Below are 17,693 nucleotides of genomic sequence, written 5' to 3' on the forward strand. Positions count from 1 at the left end.
CACGTCGCGCTCTCGACCTGAGAAAGCGTGATGATTTAATAGTTGTGTCATTTGGACAGTTGCTTTAGCCATAATATAACATTAGTCATATGTTTGGAATGCTACACTGATCCATTTATACTAGTTCTCCATCTGTTTTGTGATCATATGTTGTTTAATGGAACGGTTTGGTGATGACATTGATTGAACCCACTAGTTGACATTGCTCTGTCTGTCCAGACGCAGGGTCTCGCAGGCGGGCGTGGGAAATGTGGCGTACAGAAGTCCGTTTACCCGGTGTCGCTCGGGGGCCTGAGTCCTTCTAGGAGGCTCAGCCCGTGGACGGTGTGAGGCCGGTAATCGGCCCCCGTCGCGCCGGGGTCTGGTCTTCTCGGAGTCGGGTTGTTTGTGAATGCAGCCCAAAGTGGGTGGTAAACTCCATCTAAGAGACCGATAGTCAACAAGTACCTTAAGGGAAAGTTGAAAAGAACTTTGAAGAGAGAGTTCAAGAGGGCGTGAAACCGTTGAGAGGTAAACAGGTGGTGTCAATCAATCAATCAATCAATCAATCAATCCGCGCAGTCTGCCCTTCTTCAGCCAACCTTCTTCTCCATGGTACAGCTGAGGGTCTGTCGGATGATGTCATATTGTAGGCTTGGATACTAAACATACTTCCAAGATGCGAATTAAGGCATTTGGGACATTTAGCCTGATGTTTGGGGTAAGAGTCACATGATATTACCATGTTCTTTAGATTTGTATTAAGATAAGCTGTTCCTTCATTGATCCCCTTGGGGAAATTCAAGTGTCCTGGTAGCAGGGGGGGGGGGGGGGGGGGGGGTGCATGTATAGACCGGGTAATATAAAGACAATAAATGTAGGTAATACAACATTTAATATGAATACAAGTAAACAGTAGACAAAAAGGTGCAGATGATGAGGGTCTGTGTACCCTATCAGTCATAATCCACTCTGCGATAGAGTCTGTGCACGGTTGAGATTGACATTTCTAACAGTTCTCAAGTTCTGCAGCCATTAGTTCTACAGCTGCTGGCAACAGTCCGTGCCGCGTCTCTACATTTCGTAGCTCCATTTCTGCAGACCCCTCTCTGATTGGTTGAACTCCATTTCTGCAGACCCCTCTCTGATTGGTTGAGCGAAGCCCCTCTCTAAGGTACGCAAGGGAGGTGCGCATAAGGTTATCGAGGTCGACGACTAGCTCAACTGGTTCGCCGCCCTGCTGTGGATCCTGCGGTGCGTTGGTGACAAGTTCGATTCCCTTCAATTTTTTTTAACGTGCATTCTTTCGCCGGTTAAGTTTAGGCATTGTTTCGGAGTTGGTTAAGGTTAGGCATGGTTTCGGAGTTGGTTAAGGTTAGAAGGGTTAAGTTTAGGCGCTGTTTCGGAGTTGATTAAGGTTAGAGTTTGTCGCAGAGAATGGCAATAGAATGCAGCCTATTTCCGCACTGCAGCTCTCTCGCGCTGCCGCGGTCACATGGGCGTAGTGGCCAATCAGAGAGGGGTCTGCAGAAATGGAGCTACGAAATGTAGAGACGCGTCCGTGCCCCTGGTTGTAAAACCTGATGGCCGCCGGAACGAAGGACTGTCCGAGGCGGTTAGTGGCGTGTCGGCGGGGTATGAGTCTGTGGCTGAACAGCCTCCTCATCTTGGCTAGCTCCTCATAGAGGGGGTGGGAGCCTGGGAGGGGTTCTCCAGGAGAGCATCCAGCCTCTTTCTCATCCTCCTCTCTGACTGTCACCACCTCTACTTTGACCAGTTTGACTCCCACTTAAGTTTGTTGGTGTCTCTTGAGTTGATGTTACCCCCAACATACTGCGTCTGGCTACTACAGACTGGTGGTAAAACGACTGCAGCAGTCTATTGCACACGTCGAAGGACCTGAGTCTCTTCAGGAAGAACAGTCTGCCATGGGAAGAAGTCTAGTACTGTAGTGGAAAGGACTGTTGATGTAAAGTCTAGCACTGTAGTGGAAAGGACGTTTGACGTATTAACACACAAACTGTTAATATATTAAAACCATCAGAAACCACAGGAAGCGCAGGTATGCTAACAACACAGTGTTATCAAGAAGGCACGACAACGCCTCTACTTCCTTAGGCGCTTAAGGAAGTTCAACGTGAGTCAGAAGATCCTCAAGAACTTCTACTCATGCACAATAGAGAGCATCCTGACTGGCAATATCACCTCCTGGTTTGGGAATAGCACTGCACAAGACCGCAGTAGACTACAGAGAGTGGCCCGTTCAGCCGAACGCACAATTGGAGGTGGGCTTCCCACTCTCCAAGGCATTTACAACAAGCGGTGCATGGGCAAGGCTAAGAGAATAATCAAAGACTCCAGCCACCCAAACAACTGCCTCTTTGAACTACTGCGGTCAGGCAAGCGATACCGGAGTCTCATGGCAAGCACAGAGAGACTCAGAAGGAGCTTCTATCCCCAGGCCATCAGGATGCTCAATGAACGATGAACAATAAGCAACCATCAACACACCCACAGCGCACATACACTCACTTAAATAAACAACACACTGTAGCACCCACTTTACCACTTTAGACACACTTTACACTTTATATTTATATTATAGGTAAGGAAATTCCACATTCTCATTCCTTATTGCACCTCCCTATTGCACCTCACCACTACAAGGTGGCACCACAAGCTAAGCTATACCTCATAATTTTGTACCAGCTGTACATACTGTATATATAGATACACTGAACAATTTTGTTGTTTACACTTGTTTACGTACTTGACTTCTTGACTTTCTATTTTATACTTATTATACGTATTTTATACTATCTTGTTATTATCTAGCACACTCTCAGGAGCACACAGAAAGAAACATTTCATGCAAATTATTCTGTATTCTGTATGACAACTAATAAAGAAACTTGAACTTGAACACACCACAGTCTCTAATTTCCCTTTTTCCCGCTCACAGGGTCGGTGTTCGTTTAGGAACGGGATCCAGCTGTGCATGTGGCGAGCGGCACGTCATGGAGGAGGAAGACATTACAGTTTTTTTCTTCCAGGTGCATATGTTCAGTTTCCATTATTAGCAAACTATTGCAAACGTTTTCTAACGTCTTAATTGCATTTGTGCACATGTCATCATCACCTTTATTTAACTAGAAATAAAAACCCATTGAGACCGAGGTACTCTTTTTCAAGGGTGATCTGGCCAAGAAGGCAAACACGAATTATGACAAAACATACTTAACAAGACACAATACTGACATACAGTAGACTACCATACAAACAATTAAATTCAACTTAATAAAATACAAGCACAATAAAACAATAACAATCAACCTGTAGAAAAGTGCTACAAATCTAAACAGGAGCAGCAGGTGGCAAGGATTTCAGATATTATTTGTTTGAAGCAACACAAGGAGATTGGAGAGGCTGATTTGAGACATGTCTGGAGGTCATTCCAGGACCAAGGACCGAAATAAAATAGGCTTATTTTACTTGCCTCAGTCCGCACAGGGTGCCTGAATACTTTTACCAACGGATTCCAGTTCCGTGTTCTGCGCTCTGATTGGCCACTGACGTTTCTGGTCGCGCCAATCATGTGACACCTGTTTCTTTCACCGGCTAAGCTTAGGCACTCTTTCGAAGTTGGTTAAGGTTAGAGTTTGTCTTAGAGCAGGGCGATAGAACACCAGCCCTGATTCCAAACTCCAACTGCGAAAGAGTCGCTTAAGCTTAACCAGTGATAAACTAGGCGTTAGGTAGTTTGCTGCTGTTCGAGGCGGAAATGGGCGCGTCACACGATTGGGCGCACATGTCACATGACCAGAAACGTCAGTGGCCAATCAGATCGCACCAGAAACGTCAGTGGCCAATCAGATCGCAGAACGCGAACGCGGAACTGGAAATCCGTTGGTAAAAAAATAGACTCTCACAGGGTGGCATTTTAAAGCACATCCAGGTGCTGGATCTGAGATTGAGGACGTTTTGAATTATGTTTTGAATTACATGTTGTTGCAAGTTGCACCAAGCGTCATCACCACTAATGTACTTTCTGGTCATTATTACCGTAGATGACATCAAATCGCCGCGGACTGTGGTCAACCCGGATATATCCAAGTAAGTGACTGCTGCACTGAGATGCCTTGCTGGTCCCTTGCTGTTTATGTGTGTAGTAGTAGGGGTGTAAAGGTACACGTATCCGTACCGAACCGTTTCAGTACTGGACCTCAGGTTCAGTACGGCTGTGTAGTGTACCGAACGAATACAACGGTATGTTAACCACTAACGACCGCCCGTCGGAGGCAGTTTTTTTTCCACAATCTAATATAATTATTATTATTTTGAATTTGTTTTACAAGTCGATTATTAATTTGAAATATAGAATATTCGTTGACAGCCCTACAAGTACAATTAGTTACTGCACACTACATCACCCCTGAGTGGAAAACTTTTCCCCCACTGTACCGAACCGTGACTTCAAAACCGAGGTACGTACCGAACCGTGGTTTTTGTGTACCGTTACACCCCTTGTATGTGGTCATCACGCTTCATATCATCCACTTCACGTCCCCCTGCTGTCACTGTGTTGTAGGGCTGTCCCCGACTAAGGATTTGGCTGGTCGACTATGATTGGTCAAAATTTGCCGTTAGTCGATTATTGGTCAACTAAAAAAAAAAAGTATAATATTTAAACAAATACAATTTTAAATATTATTATTATTTATTTTTTTTTATAATTCCATTTGGGCTGTGGGGGTGCTTAATGTCTGAAGGAGTCGACTGGAGGCTTGTTGTCCTCTGCAAAAGCATGCAATTGGTCCACTGATGGATACATCTTGATATTTGTCTAGTCTAATGTGTTCATTAGATGGGTGAAATCCTCTTTCAGTGCCTCTGTGCCTGTTTTCTTAGGCAGTTAGCCTCTGGTATGCGTGTCATTAGCGTTAGCCACGCTTCTAGGCCTCTTTTCTTTTGGAAAGAATGATAAAAAAAATATTATATATTTTTATATATATATTTGACTAAGAGGTTGGCCAGTCGACTACGGCTCCTTTCGACCGATTAGTCGACTAATCGACTAATAGGGGTCAGCCCTACTGTGTAGTATGTGGTTATCATGCTTCCTATCATCCACTTCACGTCCAGCTGACACTGTGTTGCTCAGTGTTGCTCTTGAATCCCCAGGATCCGAAACATTGGCATCATGGCCCACATTGATGCAGGGAAGACGACCACGACCGAGCGGATGCTGTATTACTCTGGCTATACCAGAGCACTGGGAGGTGTGTAGCTTCTTCTTCTTCTTCTTCTTCTTCTTCTTCTTCTTCTTCTTCTTCTTCTTCTTCTTCTTCTTCTTCTTCTTCTTCTTCTTCTTCTTCTTCTTCTTCTTCTTCTTCTTCTTCTTCTTCTTCTTCTTCTTCTTCTTCTTCTTCCTCCCTCTTCTTCCTCCCTCTTCTTCTTCTTCTTCCTCCCTCTTCTTCTTCTTCTTCTTCCTCCCTCTTCTTCTTCTTCTTCCTCCCTCTTCTTCTTATTCCTCCCTCTTCTTCTTCTTCTTCTTCTTCTTCTTCTTCTTCTTCTTCTTCTTCTTCTTCTTCTTCTTCTTCTTCTTCTTCTTCTTCTTCTTCTTCTTCTTCTTCTTCTTCTTCTTCTTCTTCTTCTTCTTCTTCTTCTTCCTCCTCCTCCTCCTCCTCCTCCTCCTCTTTCTTCTTCCTCTTCTTCTTCTTCTTCTTCTTCCTCCTCCTCCTCCTCTTTCTTCTTCCTCTTCTTCTTCCTCTTCTTCCTCTCAAGATTTCAAGAGTTTTATTTGTCACATACATACACAAGTAGTGAAATGAAGGTGGCCATGCCCGCCTAGATTGTGCCAAAATACAAATAATAAACTACAAAATACACTACAAATAATAAAATAGAATAATAAAATAGAATAGATAATAAAATAGAATAGACATGATAAAAATAATAAGAATAAAATACAATGCTAAGCTTAAGAAATAAATGTAATGAGTACTATATACAATAATATACAAATATACAGTTATGTTTTTTTAAAGTGACCTTTTTTATAGTGTATTTGTGTGTGGGGTGTGTGGGGTGTGTGTGAGGATGTGTGGTGTGAGAAAGCTCAATGTTCTGATGGCCTGGGGGAAGAAGCTGAGTCTGAGTCTCTGTTCTTGCCGCATGAATGCGGAGGCGCTTGCCTGACCGCAGCAGCTTGAACAGGCTGTTGTTGGGGTGGTGAGGGTCCTTCATTATTCTGCAGGCTCTGGATCTGCACCTCCTGGTGTACAAGTCCTGCAGGGGTGGTAGAGCAATACCCGTAGTGCGCTCTGCTGAGAGCCTTCCTGTCCTGGGCGGTGCAGTTGCCAAACCAGGCAGTGATGTTCCCAGTCAGGATGCTCTCCACAGCCCCAGAGTAGAAGGACTGGAGTATCTTTCTTCCCTGATACTTTACATTTTCTCACTTGTCTCTAATACACTTCCAGCAGTCTAAGACGTATCACTGCCCTCTGCTGTTCAATAAAAACAAAAGTCACTTCATGCAGTATCTATATACAAGGATACAGGACAGTATTATGAAGAAATAAAGACATGATGTCATGACAAAGACATGATGTCATCTTCCCCAAAACACTGCCTGTTCTCAACAATCTCTCTCTCCCTGTTTCTCTCTCTCCCCATCACCCCCACTCTTTCTCTCTCTCTCTCTCTCTCTCTCTCTCTCTCTCTCTCTCTCTCTCTCTCTCTCCCCCTCAGATGTTGACGACGGGGACACAGTGACAGACTTCATGGCTCAGGAGAGGGAGCGTGGCATCACCATACAGTCTGCAGCCGTCACCTTTGACTGGAAAAGCCATAGGATCAACCTGATAGACACCCCGGGTATGACGTCACGTACAATCCCACTCTGTAAACAAAGCCAGTTGTCATCATGGGAAACATACACATGAGACAAAAACATAGACATGTCAATTAAAAGTGACAGCCGTACTCGGGGTTCGCACAAGGTCTTTGAAGTGCTTAATAGTGCTTGATTTTTTACAAAAAAAGTCATGGCATGGGATTCCTTGAAAACAGCAAATTTTTTTAACAAGGTGCTTAAAAAGTCATTGAAATTCAAATCAACCATTCACATTTAATGTTTTGTTCATCCATGATCAAATTGTTCTGAATCAAGAAATAGTTATTTTTTGTTCTGTTTTAATAAAATCTGACAAGTCGCTTCCTCTCTTTCTTCACGTGTGATGCTCTAGCTGGCAAGCAGGCCAAGAAGATACTTAAAATTTTAAAGTGAATTGTGTCCTTCGAGTGACATCCTTGAAAATGAAAAATAGTACTTGGAAAATTACTTAAAAGTCCTTGAATTTCATTTTGCAATGTCTGTGGGAACCCTGGCCATACTAAGATAATATACTGTGTATACTGTGTGTGTGTGTGTGTGTGTGTGTGTGTGATTTCAGGACATGTTGACTTCACTCTGGAGGTGGAGCGGTCTCTTCGTGTTCTTGATGGGGCAGTTGCGGTGTTTGATGCTTCTGCTGGAGTCGAGGTAGGCCTCCTTTTGGCTGTTTTGTAGTCCTTTTGTTTGTTTTGTAGTCCTTTATGTTTTTATGTGGTTTTGTAGTCCTTTTGGCTGTTTTGTAGTCCTTTATGTTTGTATGTGGTTTTGTAGTCCTTTTGTTTGTTTTGTAGTCCCTTTGTTTGTTATGTGGTTTTGTAGTCCTTTTGTTTGTTTTGTAGTCCCTTTGTTTGTTATGTGGTTTTGTAGTCCTTTTGGCTATTTTGTAGTCCTTTTGTTTGTTATGTGGTTTTGTAGTCCTTTTGGCTGTTTTGTAGTCCTTTAGTTTATGATGTGGTTTTGTAGTCCTTTTGTTCGTTTTGTAGTCCTTTTGTTTGTTATGTGGTTTTGTAGTCCTTTTGTTTGTTTTGTAGTCCTTTTGTTTATGTGGTTTTGTAGTCCTTTTGGCTGTTTTGTAGTCCTTTAGTTTATGATGTGGTTTTGTAGTCATTTTGTTTGTTTTGTAGTCCTTTTGTTTGTTATGTGGTTTTGTAGTCCTTTTGTTTGTTTTGTAGTCCTTTTGTTTGTTATGTGGTTTTGTAGTCCTTTTGGTGTTAAGGGTGGCGTCTACTAGTTTGGAATCCAAGAGCAGAACACAAGACACAGGAGAATGAGGCGGTTTAGGGGATTTAATTAGACACCCACCCGGCAAAATGACAAAGCAGATAGTGAAATGTACAGAGGTGAGGAAGGTCACTCCATGTGATCCCAGGCAACATCCAGGCTGGTGACGTCCACGGGTGAGGAGGCGCAGGCCGGAGGTGTGCCATCCTACACACAGGAGAAGCTCTTGCATGGTTAGAACAAGGCAGGTACAGAGACAGTGGAAGCATACAGGTTAGAGTCCTAGTACCACGGCAGGTGAAGCAACACTCGGACGAGGAGTGGCAGGAGTGCAGGCCTCATATCCAGGCTCGGTGATGAGTCTCAGGTGTGTAGGCCGACCCAGGTAGACAGAGTGGTGATGAGGAGACAGGAAGCAGCCCATATAAGGGTGTGGATACCTGCTGCCAGACAGGGGAGAGGAAGGCTGTGGCTGTAACATTTGGCTGTTTTGTAGTCCTTTTGTTTATTATGTGGTTTTGTAGTCCTTTAGTTTGTTATGTAGTTTAGTAGTCCCTTTGGCTGTTTTGTAGTGGTTTTGTAGTCCTTTTGTTTGTTTTGTAGTCCTTTTGTTTGTTTTGTAGTTGTTTTTTTGGAGTACAATAAGGAATATTGTTCACTCACCAACTAACTACCCGAGTCACAATACTGAGGTGTGAAAATTGCATGTGAATTTCTCTACGTGCGTCGTAGACCTAAGGTGGACCAATAACCTTTGATTTATGTTACGACCCCTGTGAGTCTAAGGGTAAAGGGCTGTAACATAACAGTTGGTTGACAGAAAAGATGGACCACGTTTGTAAACCACAATGATATTTATTGAAAGATGCAAAGGAAGCACATGTAGCTCAGGGGTGAGCCCAGGCCAAAACAACAAACAAACACCACTATACTCCAAATAAACACAATCTAATCTATGGTAAAAGAGATTACATTACCTAAACTACTCTTACCTAACCAAAACAGGAGAAAACAATGTCCAAAGGAAATGGCAGCTCACCCCATCTGTGCTTCCTGAGAAAGAGAGAAAAACACATTAATTATACAGAAACAAAAGCAGAATATATACAAAAACAAACTATAACGGACAATGCTCTCTCTGTGGCCATACACACACAAGGAAATTACTACTAAGCACCAAAGGCCAATAAACGAAATGCAATACTGTCAAAGTTACAGGTTTACCAAAAACACAACATGCCTAGCCTCATGCCAGAGAGAGAGAAAGACTGAAGTGAGAAGCCATGTTTTAACAGGTGTGGGGTGATCCATGATTGGGTGGTGTGGATTGAGTGTTGGAGTCTGAAGCCATCCACCAATCGGTGCTGTATTGCAATAATGGAAGAATTGACCAATGGTGAAGGGAACAATGGCTGGAGGGAGGAAACAAACAAAATGGAGAACACACACACATGGAGACACACACTGGGGAATATATACATTGGGATGTAACACCCCCATACATAAGACAAAAAACATGCCTACATAAACTACCAACTAAACATGTTTTTTTTTTTTCTTTAACAACGAGATAACATCCCCGAGATAACATGCACTCCAAAACAAAGAGCTATGAAAAAACTAGCAGTTGGTACAACCACACGGGTCAACAATGACAGACGAGTTGACGGCAAGAGAGACTGAGTCGACAGCAACATAGAACAAGTCGACAGCAATAGACAGTAGAACGAGTCGACAGCAAAATAGAACAAGTCGACAGCACGAGAGATTTAACTCCGAGATAGAGCATCCGCCAACACATTCTCAGACCCCTTCTTATGCTTTATGCTGAGGTTATAATTTTGCACTATGAGCGCCCAACGCATGAGGCGCTGATTGTGGTTGTACATCCGCGACAGAAAAACCAATGGGTTGTGGTCGGTGTACACTACCACTGGTAATACGCTCGAACCGACATACACCTCAAAATGTTGCAACGCATACAACATAGCCAAAGTCTCCTTTTCAATAGTGGAATAGTTTAGTTGATGTTTGTTAAATTTCCGGGAGAAATAACAAACCGGGTGACTGACACCATCATGATCTTCCTGTAATAACACCCCTCCAGCTCCCACCCCGCTGGCATCCACCTCCAGCTGGAACGGCAGGGAGAAATCTGGAGCAGAGAGAACAGGGGAACTGCATAAGAGAGCTTTAACACTATCAAATGCATTTTGACAATCAGCTGTCCACATGAATGGTTTGGACGGGCTACACAGGCTAGTGAGAGAAGTGACGACAGAAGAAAAGTTCCGGCAAAAACCACGGTAATACCCAGCCATCCCAAGGAATCTACGCAATTCCCGCCTAGTAGTAGGCACTGGAAAAGTTGTGATTGCAGATATTTTTGCATCCACCGGACGCACTTGGCCTTGTCCTACCTGCTTACCAAGATAGGTAACCGTAGCCTTGCCGAACTCACACTTGGCAAGGTTAAGGGTCAGGGAGGCTCCAGCTAAGCGGTCAAAGACAGTTTGCAAGGTTGTCATGTGGTCACGCCAGTTGGTCGAATAGACAACCAGGTCATCGAGATAGGCATTACAATTTGGAACATCAGCCAGGACTAGGGTCACCAGTCGCTGGAAAGTGGCCGGGGCATTACGCATTCCAAAAGGCATTACAGTATATTGCAAAAAATTGTCAGGAGTAACAAACGCCGAGATTTCCGAGGCACGGGGGGTCAAAGGGACCTGCCAGTAACCCTTTAACAAATCTAGTTTGCTAACAGGTGGCAGATCCAAGGTTGTCAATACAATCTTCCATGCGGGGCAGTGGGAAGGAATCAGGCACGGTGACAGCATTTACCTTTCGGAAATCAGTACAAAATCTAGGAGTTCCATCCGATTTGGGAGCTAACAAGCAAGGTGAACTCCAGGGACTGCAACTTGGCTTGGCTAAACCATGTTTTAACAAATAGTCAACCTCCTGTTGCATCATGGCCCTCTTGGTGATGTTAACACGGTATGCATGTTGCTTGATAGGCACAGCATTGTTAACATTAATATCATGGGCCAATACAGAAGTACAGGAGGGAACATCACCAAACAGAGCCATGTAGGCCTGAATCAAATTTGTGATGTCCTCTCGCTGCTCCTCAGGTAAGTGTGCAGGTGAGTGGGCAGGTTCAATAACATCTCAGTGTTGGACAATCTAGCACCCTGATGGGCTGCATTGCGCAACTCCAAGCCATCTGCGTCCTCACCACTAACGTCAGGAGAGTCCGGAACTATTGGAGTTGAGGCAACAGCAGAGACGGCCAGTCCGGCTGTCTGGTCTGAGGTCTTCACCTGCACGCTATCTCTGGAAAAATATGGTTTAAGCATATTGATGTGGCAAACACGAGAGTGACGTTTACGATCAGGGGTGCGAACCACATAGTCTGTATCACTTATCTTCTTGTCTATTGCATACGGTCCGGAAAAACGAGCGGAAAGAGCAGAACCAAGGATAGGTAACAGGACTAGAACCTTATCACTTGGCTGGAAAGATCGAGAAACAGCTTTCTCGTCATAGTGCCGTTTCATAGTTCTCTGGGAAGAAGAGAGCGCTTCTTTTGCGAGAGAGCAGCCTGATGCAGTCGCTCTCGAAACTGGCTAACAAAATCTAGAACATTAGTGGGTGTGCTGGGACCCTTTGACATGAACCGTTCTTTAAGAACTTTCAGAGGCCCTCTAACAGTGTGCCCAAAAACGAGCTCAGCAGGACTGAAACCAAGAGACTCCTGTATGGTCTCTCGCGCAGCAAATAGAACAAGGGGGACACCCTCATCCCAATCTTTCTCTGTGTCTAAGCAATATTTACGCAGCATGGACTTTAAGGTCTGATGCCAACGTTCTAGAGCCCCCTGAGTTTCAGGGTGGTAGGCACTGGACACTATATGTCGGATACCCAGGGACTGTAACACTTGCTCAAATAACCTAGACAGGAAGTTGGTGCCTTGGTCCGTTTGTACTACCTTAGGCAGTCCAAACGTGGAGAAGAACTTCGTCAAAGCCTTAACTATTACAGGCGCTGTAATTCTGCGAAGAGGGATAGCCTCAGGGAAACGGGTGGCGGTACACATTATTGTCAACAAAAACTGATTGCCGGCTTTGGTCCTTGGCAACGGACCAACACAGTCAACTATGACATGTTCAAATGGTTCACCGACCGCTGGTATAGGACAGAGGGGAGCAGGTGGAATTACCTGGTTTGGCTTTCCGGTGATCTGACAAGTACGACAGTACTGTGCTACATCGGACTTCAAACCGGGCCAAAAGAAATGTTGAAGTATTCTGTTGTATGTTTTAGTGACTCCCAAGTGTCCAGACCAAGGGTGGTCATGGGCCAAGAACAGTACATGCTGACGATAAACTGCAGGGACAACAATCTGATAAACAGTGCTCCAGTCTGGTACCTGATCTGGTAGCCCTATCTCCGATTGTGCATGCTCTGCCAGTCTAGTACCATGGGACCTCCATGTACGCATCAAAACTCCTTCATCCACAAAATAAGAATGCAACTCTCTCCTCTGTTCTGTTTCAAGAGAAGAGAAACATTTTGCAAGAGAAGGGTCAGCCTTCTGGGCAGTAATTAGCATTTCACGAGTAACGGGTAACTTCAATGCGTCGGAACTAGTTACAGTTGTCTGTGGGGGTACCTTACTATGAGTCGGTGGTTTGTCAGCGGTATCAGAAGTTGGAGCCAGCAACTCCTCCCTGACAAAGGCTGAAGCAAAAACAGAGTCAGACAAATTAATTTCATCACCTCTCCTTTTCAATTGAGCCAGAGTGACAACACTTGCAGAAAAAACTTCAGGGAAGTTCTGTGACAAGTCATCAGGCAGAGAATCTGTGTCTGGGTGATCCAACACTTCCAGCACAGCGTTCACCTGTCCTCCAGCTAAATCATTTCCCATGATAAAGGAAATGCCTTTAACTGGCAAGGAAGGTCTCACCCCTATTTTAAAGAAACCAGTGACCAAATCAGATTGTACATGAATACAGTGTAACGGGGCTGGCACGAAACCCATCTCAATACCTTGAACCAGGACACTAGAACCACAGGAAGATTTCTCAGACAGAGGTAGTACATCAGAGAGGATAAAGGATTGTGAGGCTCCAGTATCTCGTAAGATCTGAACTGTACACTGATCTTTTGGATCCCCTGTCAAGGAAACTAAACCCTTGGAAGTAAATGGCCTGAAACAAGGATCGAGAACATCCTGATCATTGTGCATCTGTTGATCGGAATCAGGTGCCATTTTAATCAGACCAACCCCTTTGGGTTGCCTAAAGTTCTGAGAGGACGGTTGCTGCTTACGTTTCAATGTTAAACAGTCAGAAATAACATGACCAGATTTATGACAGTAGTAACATGTCCGCTCATCTTTTGAGCGTGGAGGTGACATTTTTGGTCGGGGGTGTGTGAATTCTGAATGGTTGGGGACAGAAGGTCTCTGAGAGAAATCATGGGGGGGAAACGAGTCACGCCTATCTACAAACACAGTTTTATGGGTTAGCGCAAACTCATCAGCTAATACAGCAGCTTGCTGCAGAGTGGACACTTTCTGCTCACTCAGGTAAATTACAATACGCTCTGGCAAACGATTCTTAAACTCTTCTAATAGAATGAGTTCTCTGAGAGAGTTAAGATCTGAGGCCTTGCTTGCTGCACACCATTTATCAAAGAGAGTTCCCTTCTCTCTAGCAAACTCTACAAAGGTCTGGTTGACAGCTCTCTTGTGACTGCGAAACCTCTGCCTATAAGCTTCGGGCACAAGCTCATATGCACGAAGGATGGCAGCCTTCACAGTATCATACAATAGACTATCTTCTAGGGAAAGTGTTGAACAAACCTCTTGGGCTTTACCAGTCAATTTGCATTGAAGCAACAAAGGCCAGACCTCTCTTGGCCAGCGCAATGAAGCAGCAATACGCTCAAACACATTAAAATAAGTATCAACTTCGGTCTCTCGGAACGGAGGCACCAAAACAATGTGTTTACTTATATCAAAAGTGTGTGATGAATAAGCTGTGGAGGAGGACATACCCGGGCCTTGTGGAGGAGTCGGTGTAGCAGAGTTGGATCCACTCCTTTGGTCTCCCAGCTCCAACTCCCGCAGTCTGAGCTCTTTTTCCACCTCAAGCTCCAACCTACGGATGTTAATAGCCCTTTCATTTTCCGCCTCAAGCTCCATTTTACGAAGCCGATACTCCGCCTCACGTGCTTGTGCCTTCTCCTGAGCCTCCATCTGGAGACGTGCTATCCTAACCTTGACCTGGGCCCCTTCTCGAGACCCAGTTGACACAGGAGATGTCAAATGAAAATGTGGCAATGTGACGTTCACACCTGCCTTTTCAGCACCATGGGCTTGCTCCCCAGAAGGCGGTGCTTCTGTAGGTTCACCAGGAGGACTTGCATGTTCATCAGAGACCGCAGGTAAAACAAGCGTCCCCTGCTCCAACAGCTTATCTACCACAAGACACCTGATATCCTGCTTAAGATGCTTTTGTTGAACCGAGAGTTTAAAATGTGTGGCAATCTCCACTAAGTCTGCCTTGCGGCAGCTATCTAGCGCTTCCCAAGTAGGATTGCTCAAGAATTTCCCCAGATCAAAAGTACTAACTGCCATTATTTTTCCTTACACAAATGCCATTTTTACACAAAGTAATTAATAACTATACAAGTGTAAACAAACACAGTTCACAAAATCCATCAACCAACAATTGAACACGGGTTACAAAATCCAGGCAGAGCCCCCATTTATGTTACGACCCCTGTGAGTCTAAGGGTAAAGGGCTGTAACATAACAGTTGGTTGACAGAAAAGATGGACCACGTTTGTAAACAACAATGATATTTATTGAAAGATGCAAAGGAAGCACATGTAGCTCAGGGGTGAGCCCAGGCCAAAACAACAAACAAACACCACTATACTCCAAATAAACACAATCTAATCTATGGTAAAAGAGATTACATTACCTAAACTACTCTTACCTAACCAAAACAGGAGAAAACAATGTCCAAAGGAAATGGCAGCTCACCCCATCTGTGCTTCCTGAGAAAGAGAGAAAAACACATTAATTATACAGAAACAAAAGCAGAATATATACAAAAACAAACTATAACGGACAATGCTCTCTCTGTGGCCATACACACACAAGGAAATTACTACTAAGCACCAAAGGCCAATAAACGAAATGCAATACTGTCAAAGTTACAGGTTTACCAAAAACACAACATGCCTAGCCTCATGCCAGAGAGAGAGAAAGACTGAAGTGAGAAGCCATGTTTTAACAGGTGTGGGGTGATCCATGATTGGGTGGTGTGGATTGAGTGTTGGAGTCTGAAGCCATCCACCAATCGGTGCTGTATTGCAATAATGGAAGAATTGACCAATGGTGAAGGGAACAATGGCTGGAGGGAGGAAACAAACAAAATGGAGAACACACACACATGGAGACACACACTGGGGAATATATACATTGGGATGTAACACTTGTCATAGACGGGTAAACACAGATAGAATAATGAACTATCTATTAATTATTCTATAATTAATTATTAAATATATCTATGTTCACCTGTGCTTATCCATCTACGAGAAGTCAAGATGTCTGTGAAAAGGGCCTGCCCCATTGGTTGTTCTCTGAACCTTTTGTTGCTCTGTGTTTTGTGATGTCATCATCAGGCGCAGACTCTGACAGTCTGGAGACAGGCGCAGAAGCATCATGTGCCGTGTATCTGTTTCCTAAACAAGATGGATAAGCCTGCAGCAAAGTGAGTGATGTCACACCACAGACCCTGTGTAATAAGTGACTTTCTTTAAAAATATAGCTGAATTAATTGTGTTTTTTCCTTCATTTAAATTTTTTTAATTTGGGATTATAGCCTTAAATGTCTTTCATTACTCCCCTTAGCTTCAGTTTTTCCATTGAGAGCATAAAGAAGAAGCTGAAGGCTAATCCGATCCTCCTCCAGGTAAATATAAATTAAAATGCATGATTGAAATCCAGAGTGTCAAATGTTAATTTAATATTTGGTAGGTTGCACGCTGCACAATAGTAAATTAACTGATAACTTTGAATACGCTGTAAAACAAAAAAAAAACATTCTCTGTTTTAGATTAGATTAGATTAGATTCAAGTGTATTGTCATCATGCAGCCAGTGGCGAATATTCATATTACGTGAAATAACAAGCCAGGAGACTAGAGCGTGTGTCAACTGTGTGTCAACTGCTACATGTATGCACAGTTGGTTGACACACGCTCTAGTCTCCTGGCGTGTTATTTCACGTACCGTCTGCGCCTACCGTCTGAACGTAATATTAGTGGTTTTGACACCGCAACGTTTAACGCATTATCAAAACATAGGTTGTGAAAAAAATAATCTGACTTGGCATCCTCTGTCATTTTACCCACGCTACGCCACTGCATGCAGCACACAAAATAAATTTGGCATCCAACCAGAGTTCAAATGTAACAGTAAAGTGCAATAGTAATATACAATGTACAGGAGATTAAACTGGGTATAAAATATATAAATTGGTACTACTGAGTAATAGTGATAATCAGATGTATGTACAGATATAGATATAGTATTAATATGTACAGTGATACAGGTATAAAGACACTATGGTAGTAAGTCATACTGGCCAGCAGCGTAACTAGTAAGAGTAGGTAAGGGATATGTACAGGTATACTCTACAGATATGTAAAAAGGATTAAATGCAGGTACTGTATGTACAGACAGATGTGGATAGATACCGGTATATGTATCCATATTTCCTGCCTCTGTGAAGCTTTATTGACACATGAAGAACCCTAACTAGGGATGGCATTCAAATGTAATATCGGAAATTATCGGTATCGGTTTAAAAAAATAAATAGGGGCGCCCCAGTGGCGAACCACATAACGCGCTGAGTCGCGGCACGGCCGACCAGGGTTCGATTCCCGAACCCATCGTTATTTGCCGAATGTCTTCCCCCCACTCTGTCTCCCGTTCCTCCTCTCTCTCTCTCTCTCTCTCTCTCTCTCTCTCTCTCTCTCTCTCTCTCTCTCTCTCTCTCTCTCTCTCTACTGGACTGCCCAGTAGCAAAAAGCAATAAACGCAATTTCTTTTTATAATAATAATAAATCAATAAATAACAATAATACGTTTTTTTCTTTTTTTCTTTTACATTTATTTAACCTTTATTTACCCATGCAAGCTAGTAAGAACAAATTCTTATTTTATTTATTGTGAAAAGTATGCATAATGTTGTGTTAATTCCACGACAAGAGATATGTAATGTTAATTACCTGAAATTATTCAGATTTGGGGGGGGGGGGACCCTGCATATATCAGTATTGGAAATTAAGAGTTGGACAATATCGGTATATCGGATATCGGTAAAAAAGCCAACATCGAACATCCCTAACCCTAACACCCTAACACTTCCACTCCACAGATCCCGATCGGCAGCGGGAGAGACTTCACAGGGTCGGTCGACTTGTTGACCAACCAGAAGATGACGTGGAAGGTGACGTCGAGGTCAGACGACGGACGTGCGTTTGAGACCAAAGTCCTCAGTCCGTC

At 43.7% G+C, this 17,693-nt stretch overlaps 1 protein-coding gene across 1 annotated transcript in view; it reads left to right on the forward strand.

Annotated features, from left to right (window-relative positions):
- Window positions 1-39: 39 nt before the first annotated feature.
- Window positions 40-17,693, forward strand: part of gfm2 (GTP dependent ribosome recycling factor mitochondrial 2) — a 35,857-nt gene continuing 18,203 nt past the window's right edge. The window contains exons 1-9 of the mRNA XM_084325148.1: window positions 40-700; window positions 2,942-3,032; window positions 4,047-4,092; window positions 5,161-5,258; window positions 6,730-6,855; window positions 7,434-7,522; window positions 15,806-15,894; window positions 16,035-16,095; window positions 17,566-17,693. The exon at window positions 17,566-17,693 is cut by the window's right edge and continues 58 nt beyond it. Of these exons, the coding sequence (XP_084181274.1) occupies window positions 659-700; window positions 2,942-3,032; window positions 4,047-4,092; window positions 5,161-5,258; window positions 6,730-6,855; window positions 7,434-7,522; window positions 15,806-15,894; window positions 16,035-16,095; window positions 17,566-17,693 (770 nt within the window). The 5' untranslated portion in view covers window positions 40-658. The remainder of the gene's footprint in view (window positions 701-2,941; window positions 3,033-4,046; window positions 4,093-5,160; window positions 5,259-6,729; window positions 6,856-7,433; window positions 7,523-15,805; window positions 15,895-16,034; window positions 16,096-17,565) is intronic.

This window comes from Notolepis coatsorum (assembly GCF_963971535.1).
Source record: "Notolepis coatsorum genome assembly, chromosome: 11".
Lineage (NCBI taxonomy): Eukaryota > Metazoa > Chordata > Actinopteri > Aulopiformes > Paralepididae > Notolepis > Notolepis coatsorum.